The sequence below is a fragment of the Priapulus caudatus genome, unplaced genomic scaffold (genome assembly GCF_000485595.1).
Source record: "Priapulus caudatus unplaced genomic scaffold, Priapulus_caudatus-5.0.1 Scaffold858, whole genome shotgun sequence".
Lineage (NCBI taxonomy): Eukaryota > Metazoa > Priapulida > Priapulimorpha > Priapulimorphida > Priapulidae > Priapulus > Priapulus caudatus.
Window position 1 is genome coordinate 50,344 of NW_014577919.1, and position 9,222 is coordinate 59,565.

The 9,222-nt window shown below is 40.9% G+C and overlaps 1 protein-coding gene across 1 annotated transcript in view; it reads left to right on the plus strand.

The window, feature by feature from the left end:
* LOC106814032 (ligand of Numb protein X 2-like) overlaps positions 1 to 9,222 on the plus strand; it is a 34,978-nt gene that overhangs the window by 17,351 nt on the left and 8,405 nt on the right. Inside the window, exons 2-3 of the mRNA XM_014818292.1 lie at positions 826 to 979; positions 1,469 to 1,617. Of these exons, the coding sequence (XP_014673778.1) occupies positions 830 to 979; positions 1,469 to 1,617 (299 nt within the window). The 5' untranslated portion in view covers positions 826 to 829. The remainder of the gene's footprint in view (positions 1 to 825; positions 980 to 1,468; positions 1,618 to 9,222) is intronic.

Consider the following 9,222-nt stretch of genomic DNA (forward strand, 5'->3'; position numbering starts at 1 on the left):
TTACTTACGTTACTTACTTACTTACTTACTTACTTACTTACTTACTTACTTACTTACTTACTTACTTACTTACTTACTTACTTACTTACTTACTTACTTACTTACTTACTTACTTACTTACTTACTTACTTACTTACTTACTTACTTACTTACTTACTTACTTACTACTTGCTACTACTACTATATATATATATATATATATATCCATCCATTCTTCCATCCATCTATCTATCTATGTGTCTTCCCTCTCTAAGGGTCTCTCCCTATTTCTCTTCCCTCCTCTCATGGCCTCGCATGCTTTCTTTCTACCATCTCTATTCTTTTCTCCCCCTTCCTATTCCCTTCTTCCCATCTTCTTAAAATATTATTTTGCACAATTTTCTTCCACTATCTCATCTTCATCTACATCTTTTTTTTTCAGATCGTCCACTACGTTTTTCTTCTGGGTGATGCCCTCATTTCTAAAATAACTAGTAGATAGTCGATTCTTACGACGTAGTAGTCGTTGCAGTGTGATGAAGCTTGGACTAATAGCGCACTGTGTTCGTGGACTCTCCCAAGTACGGTTGCCGTTTATGGTTGGCCGTCGTACTCAGAAATTATGATGGCCATATTACCCTATCAGAGGGCTTGTTACACATAATTTAACCACGTTAAAAATAATTCAAGCGCAGTAGAAATAATTTAAATGCGGTTAAATTATTTTTACCGTGGTTCAATTATGTGCAACTAGGTCTCTGATTGGGTAAAGAGGTCATAATTTAACCGTGGTGAAAATAATTATTTTTGAGTTCGATGGCCAACCATAGTCGTTTGTCGTTGTAGCGTGATGGAGGGTGCCACGGGCAGCCACCACTACATGAACCCAGACTCGCGCGTGTGCCAGGTGTGCGGCCAGTTCCACGAGCAGCACGGACCGCACCTTTACGACTATCACGAGTCCGTCGATGAAGATCTCGTCTGCCACATCTGCCTGCAGGTGACAAGCGAGGCAGTCGCCTCCTCTCCTGCTCTCCTACTTGCTCTTACTATCTCTCAATAATATGCACAAAGATACCTCATACCTTTCGACGTGTCGAGTTCTCTCTCGTTCACCCCTTTCTTACTCTTCTCTCTCTCACTCTCTTCGCTTTCTCTCTCTTGCGCGCTCCTCTGATCCACGATTAATTACCACGTAGCTAATTAGTGTACGCAGCTATGGCCACGAGATGTGAGCGACAGTAGTACGTAGTTCATGAATCTGTGAGTACAGTCAGTTTTGCGGCGTGGAGAGTATTTCTAGAGAGATTAGAGTTCCTCTTCAAGAAGTATCATCAACTCAGGATGCATCCTTCAACTCTAGATAACAAGTTTCTGAAAACCTTGCCAGATCTTGAGGCAGGTTTATTCTAGGCAGCAAGTTAGTTCTAAGGTTTGCAGTTTCATCCATGTACGATGCAGATTTTATCCTCATATCTGGTCATTTCAGCCTCTGGTCAGCCCACTGGACACAAAGTGTGGCCACACGTTCTGCGGCCGCTGCATCAAGAACTACTTGAGCATGAACGATGCATGTCCAGTTGATCGGTCACCTCTGTCCAGTAGTCAACTGATGCTTGCAACTCACATGGTCAGACGGTAATTCACCTTTCAGTGATATTCTTGATTAAATTTATATCATTTGTCAATCTTCACTATGCTGTGCCCCACTATAAACATTATTATGTTAAGAAATCGTGCAGTAATGCACCTGAAGAAATACCCCGTCCCAAAGGTATATATGGTATACATACTACAAGTATTACATACCTAATTATGTCTGGGAAAAAAACATATATGTATGTAAAAGGTTTTTACATGTGATGCATGTAATTATTATTGCTGTGACACGATTGTAGATGAAAATAAATTTCGCTGGCACACGGGGCATATCAAATCAAACATTAAATTGTTAAGAGGCATGATAGCCTACTTGTGCATCTACGTGCTGTGAGAGTAGTGTCTACTCTTATCAGAAGTTTAAATTCTACTGATATGATACGATCAGTTTGTTTACTAGGCCATTTATTCATTGGCTCACAAAAAATGATTCGATATGAGAAATACCTATTGTCGTGTACGCGGTGAAAATCCCGTTTACGTTAGAGACATCCTCTTTCATTTTGAATTCCCTCCATCCGCGTGGGGATTAAGCACTCGATCTGAGAGCAAGGAGCGATGAAGTCACGGACCTTTCTTCTGCAAGGCCAGTGCCTATGTTCCGTCTTTACGGCCATCAAGTACACGGCCAAACAACTGAAGTTTTAAAAGCTTTCACACGTAATGCAACGTGGGAAAACATTGCGGCCAGGGACGAGTCGTAAAATCGAGTTTCTCTAAAAGTGTTGATGCACGTTGCTGCTTGCGTGTATACGTACGTACGAAGGTAGGCGGGTAATCTGCAGAGGGGCTGTGATATTTCACTACGTTGGTCGTAAGGCAGCTCCTCGTGTGTTGTAAAGTGGTGTTTATACCCTCGTAATCGCTACGCTGTTAGAAGCCAAAATTTGGCTTCATATGGGTTATATCATTCACAAGTGCAATTCAGCACAAGTGCAATTCAGCACAAGTGCAATACAAGTTTTCTGTGACGTAACAGGTAACATGCGTGTACATGTATGTAATGATGTATGTAATGCATGAACGTGACTCCTAGAGTCCTACAGCGATACAAGAGCTTGTTTGTACACATAATCCAACACATAATTGTACACATAACAATCCAAATATCCAAATATCCTTGGGCACGTGTGCACGGACGTTACATCGGATGACTTAACAAAACGTGGTAGAATTCAACTCGGCTGTGCACGCACGACAATGAGGTATCTGGTAGCATTTAATCCACGTAACTTGGGTACATACACATCACCCATGTATCCATATATCCAATGAAACCCAAGTATATATTCGGGTAACATTTATCCTGGCCGTGTTCATACCGTAAAATGTTACACGCGTATGCACGAAAATATTAATTGTGTGTTATTTTATTATTAGTATAGTGAGAGTAACAAGAGTGTATAACATAGAGATTTTTATATTATACACCCCTGATACAGACACGTGTTAGTCGTGTGATCATGCATTTATATATAGGGTGCTCGTACGTACATTCCCGCAGTTAATACTATGAATACGTATAATATATATATATATATATATATATATATATATATATATATACGATGTAACAATAATATACTATGAAATGCGTGAATCAACTCCCACACATAGGCAGTGGCCCGTCGTACGAAACTTGATAAAACTGATAAACTTGCATAAAGAGTTAATACTTGTTAGGGTTGGGAGGTGATTTTGGTCGAAATATTCATATACCCACTTTATTTGATAGATCGCACCCATGGGCAGCTATGTATACGTAGAAATTATCAGGAGGTATAATGACGAGCGTATATTAATGTCATTTAATACGCTCCTGAAATTATGTATGTAGCCTCCCAGTTTCAAATCCCCGCATAAGTCAATTCTTAACACAGGTGTTCAATAATGGGAAAATCTAGAAAAGTATCACAATCTGTACACAATCCAAATATCCAAATATCCTATGGGCATCGTGTGCACGGACGTTTACACCGGATGACTTAACAAAACGTGGTAAAATTCAACTCGGCTGTGCACGCACAACAATGAGGTATCTCGGTAGCATTTAATCCACGTAACTTGGGTACATACACATCAACCCATGTATCCATAATATCCAATGAAACCCAAGTATATATTCGGAGTAACATTTATCCTGGCCGTTGTTCATACCGTAAAAAAGAACAGCGCGTATGCCACCAAAATATTAATATGTGTATATATTTCTCATTTATTAGTTAATAGTTGAGTAGTAACTAAGGAGTGTATAACTAGAGATCTTTATATTATACACCCCTATACCCAGACACGTTGGTTACGTTGGTGATCATCATTTTATATTATAGCGGTGCTCGTACGTACATTCCCGCAGTTTAATACTATGAAACGTATAAATATATAATTATATATATATCACTAATAATATATATATATATATATATACTATATTATAATGTATACATAATAACTATTGAAATGACCGTGATCAACTCTCCACACATCAGTCCAGTGCGCCCGTCGTACGAACTTGATAAACGATAAAAGGTTAAATAACTGTATAGGGTTGGGTAGTGGATTTTTTTCGCGTTCGAAATTTCAATATCCCTACTTTACTTGATATAGCATCGCACCCATGGGCAGCTCTATGATATAGTAGAAATTATGTATGTAGCGCTGTCCAAACAGTTTCCAAAGTCCCCGACATAGCTCAATGTCCTTAACAACAGGCGGATTCAATAATGGAATCTAGAAAAGTGCTAAATAGCGCTCGTTCACACGAGACCATCGTATTTAATGAATACTCGGATTCGCGTCCGAAGCGAGCGTTCACACGCTGATTTCGCGGCCTCCAGATAAATACGGTTTTTGCAAGCTGACGAGCTTCTATAGAACAATACAAGGCGAACAATGCGAATAATACAATGCAAAATGCGCACCAACTGGCCAATAAAATAACGTAGATGGTCCGCGCTCGACATTCATACTCGCGTTACATCAATAGAACTGTCGAGCGGCAGGACCAGTCTATAAAGAAATACGCGGCTTTCAGAAATCCGGTATTTTAGCGTTCACAACAGAGGAAATGCGCGTCCAAGCAAATCCTCGGGGTCTGGGAAGCCTCGTATTTACATGAAATACCGGATCTGTTTAAATACCGTATTTCTTGGGCCTCGTATTTTGCCTCGTGTGAACGCTAAATACCGGATTTCTTGCTACGTGTGAACGCGGCTTATATCTCCATTGTTAGAAATGCTGAAGTTTGAGCTATTTCTCGAAAGTCACAACTCCGATTCCAAAATTTTTTGTTACGTTTCAATGCTAACATATCAAAAGGGTCCTTGGAATTTTTTTAAAATATTATATTTTATAAGTTATGGCGCTTTGTTTACGAAATTGTTGCGTTTTGAAAATCACTACAAATTTTCCTACATCTTTTCAACTTATTTCCTAAATTAAAGCATTAAAAAAAAAATTCAGGGAGCCTTTTTTAGTTCATATTATATACAACTTATGGTTAAAAGTTTAGGCCCCAACTCTGCTGTTTCTGAGAAATAATAATAAAGGAATATTTTTGGCATAAATTCACAATTTTTGCTGTCATTCAACTAGCAATGAATTTAAAAAAAAAATTCATCGAGAGCATAGTGAGACATCTCTCTTATGTAATGGATATGAGTTTGATTGAATTTGATGAGCAGTTATGTTGCAATGCCCTTTAGTGTGTTACCCGTCCGTAACCCTAACAGGACTACTTTTGTGTCTCATATAGCGGGCCCCTAGTGCTTGTTTGCACACCATCACAGGTAGTAACCCGCACGCACCGGGTGAATTCCCACCAATAGTAAATTATGCAAGTTTGCAAAGCACAGGGAGAGATCTCTCATTCTCAGTGAGGGGTATTGGTCGAGGAGGAGGAGATAGAGTTACCGCGGGCAAGAATCATCTCACACGACGAAACATCATAACAAAGTCCGGTTTACTCACTCTATCTCTCGTGTCTAAGCGCACAGTGTGGGCCCTTCCCTCACCTAGTGAGTGCAGCTGTGCTGTGCTGAGCGATGCTTTTTAACACGTATCACTAAAAATATATGGAAACATTTACGGAGCATGTTTGTTTGGCTGCGTATTCTGATTGCTGTCAGACCAGGAGCCCGTCAGTCATGACTCAGTGCGGACCGACTAGCTGGGTTTACACTGCCGACTTTGTGTCAGCGAATTGGCGAATTGGGCCAACTTTTAAACTATACAACTGACAATCGGCAGTGTAAATGCAAAAGTTGTGCGACCAACCGATCGATAGCAACTAGTTGGGAGATTAGAACATTTTCCATTTTCGTTAACTCGGAGTTGCCGAATTGCAAAATTCGTCCAACTCGCCAATTCGCCAAGATAAAGTCGGTAGTGTAAACCCAGCTGTAACTTACGTTACAGAAGTTGCTGCCTCATAAATGTCATATCATATGAGCATTTCTCTTTTCTTTCATCCAATACTCACACAGCCTGGCACGTCATGTTAATTCTAAAAAACGATCGATTTTTTATTTAAAGATGTTATGCGTGCTGCAAGGTTATACGTGCCAAAATAGGTATAAACGCGTTTTCTTTTTTGATGTATTGATTTTTTATTTATTATACTGACGTGATGCCAACACGCTTCTATGACATCATGCATGACTGCATCATAATTATGTTACAATTTCTTAGATATTATATCTATTTTTGATACTATTAATATTTTTGGACATGGCTGTTTGATATCTCGTAGGAATGCATCATTACGTGGGTCTTCAATTTAGGATGAACGTGATATATTTGGTTGATTTGTACGATATATTATTATAATGCTGTAATCTCATTAAATTAAGAAGTTTGGTTACGCGCGCATGTAAAATTTATAATTGTAGAGTACAACGCAAATTATTTTCTTAAGCTGTTTCTATCATATACTTGATATACACTGCATAGTTTAAATTAATATTTTCCCGTCTTATAAGAATATATAGGTGCTTTTTTTCTTAAATCATTTGGATTTGATTTGAGATTAAGAAAAAGATTATGCGCAGGAATATGTCAAATGCCAATATAAATTCGTTAGTAATTACGGTGAGTGTGCATAATAACGCGTGCTCCCTATAGACGATGTCACGGTAGTGATGGCATTATATTGCACTTCACATTTGTGCGTGTAGACAGTTCGGGCGGAATGTTTAGAAATGCACGACTTCGAATGCAGGCACTCGTGGCATATAGGGATATGCTCAAGCCGCGAGCTGGCTGGGGGATGCGCAATGTGAAGCAGTCCTATAATTTAGCAATGGTGCATGCTGTACGTAGAGTAGGCGTGGGACGATTCATCGATATATCGATGTATCACGATACGAACCTTGACGACACACATATCGATACGTTTGACCATTCGCGATACACGTGTCCTAACTCTACTAACTAAAATCCCCATAATTTGGGAGCTTAGTTTCATCCAAAACCAAAAGAAACAGTTACACACAGCCACAATAACACAGTTCGCAATTCTATTGCAGTTGTTTATTAAGCGCTCCAGGATAATGATTTGCAAGCGTTCACATATACCGGGGCAGAGAGTCCCGGTTGAGTGTATAGATTGTTAGGTAGTTTCTCTTGAAGGTATCGCGACACGTATCGTATCGGCTGTATCGTGATACGGATCGTATTGTGAGCTACCCGTGTCGTCCCACCTCTAGTTCCTGCTATCGTAAGTTTTCTCGTAGCTGCGATGCGTTTCTGTCAACGCTTTTCTCGTAACATTAACATTAGTCGTAACGTGTGTTATCCTAGCTTTAACATTAGCCTCCACTTTACGATGTTTCTGAGAAAACGGGCCTCATGTTTATGTACGGTGACGTCACGCGTAGAAGGACATTGAAGCTGCAGTCTTGAGAGGATGCGGCTAACAGACTGACAGAGTCAGGGCTACCGCTGGCGTTCGCCACCTTCGCAAAATGCGATAAATAAATAACAGCGGCGATTTTACTATACTGAGTGGCGAATACAAATGGCGAATAATTTAACTGCTCATAAAATTACGTTTAAATAATGAAATCGTCAAATTTCAATGTCGTGTCATAAAACGTCTTCGTACGCCTTTTTTCCCATACCCATCACCTGTTTATGCCTTGCTTAGCACATACGATAAAGTGAACTGTATGTACGTGGCTGTGGTTTTTCACTGGTGGCTAAAAAAAACTTTGGTTGCTCAAGTCTTGGCCCAAACTTTAAAACATCCAGAGTGAGCCCTGAGTGCATGTAGTCGTGAAGCTGCGAGCAGCGATGTGGCACTGCATGTGATCCAGCTTGCATAACGTAGTCTAGCTCTAGAACTATAGCCCTTCGCTCTGCCAGAGGTGTGTGGTAGAGCGAAGCTAGGGCTATAGTTCTAGAGCTATACACGTCTTTCTGAAGGTGTGAGAATTAATGCGAGGCTTCGATCCCAGCTCGCAGAGTGGTCCTGTTACTTCGGGCTGTAATACGACGTTGGCGTCGGGTGTGTGCTGGGCTGAGATTAGGCATGTGACGCGAATGTTAACGAAAGCACGACTTGTGTGGTGTGTGGTAGAGCGGGAATAGCAGAATGGTGTGAGGCAGTAGAGGTAGTTCCAGAGTACAGGTTTCCCTACTACTTGAGGCTTTTGCAGTGAGATTCAGACGTATTCAGGAAGGTATATGCTGTCCGTATACCCCATGCTAAGTTGGGATGTGTCATGCAGAGCACATCCTGATTCCACGACCATGCTGTGGGGGATGCGAGGCTGGGATACGGTTGCTGAGGGTCGGAATGTCAGATGACGATTCTCAGGCTAGCACCTGCTAGCTTAAATTGACTACGTCACGAATTTTCCACGGTAAAATTTGTATAAAAAAAAATTGCCATTTTTTTACATTAAAAGTAAGAACTAACGTTACTAAATATATCCTCAAGCTCTCACCTGATAAAAATGTTTTTACGTTGGTTAAATTTGCAAAAATCTAGCCGATTTGGTAATTTCTGTTGTCTATAACACTATTCCCCCAGTACTGTTCAGATCCTGTTCAGATACTGGCGTCTCTCTGTTTTTCACCGGCAAATTAGTGCATATAAGGAAGGTATATAAGCATGAAAAGTAAACAGAAACACTAATTGTATTTTCATACATTTTATTTTGTACAAATAACACACAAATATACTACTTGATGGTGCTAGAAATTCGTGACGTAATCACTTTAAGTGTGCGAAGGCTCGCTGGGTAATTTTGCAGCATCTCCCCCAAGGCATCTTCCCTTCCGCAAACATTACCCCTAACGTATCCACTCTCCCAGGGTCTCCCCCTAGCGTCTCTCCCTCCCACGTTTCCCCTTCCCCAGGGTCTTCCCTTCCCTAGCACCTCCCTCTTCCCCCAACATCTCCCCCCCAACGTATGCCCTTCCCCAGGGTCTCCCCCTAGCGTCTCTCCCTCCCACGTTTCCCCTTCCCCAGGGTCTTCCCTTCCCTAGCACCTCCCTCTCCCCCCAACATCTCCCCCCCAACGTATGCCCTTCCCCAGGGTCTCCCCCTAGCGTCTATCCTTCCAACGTATCCACTCCTCC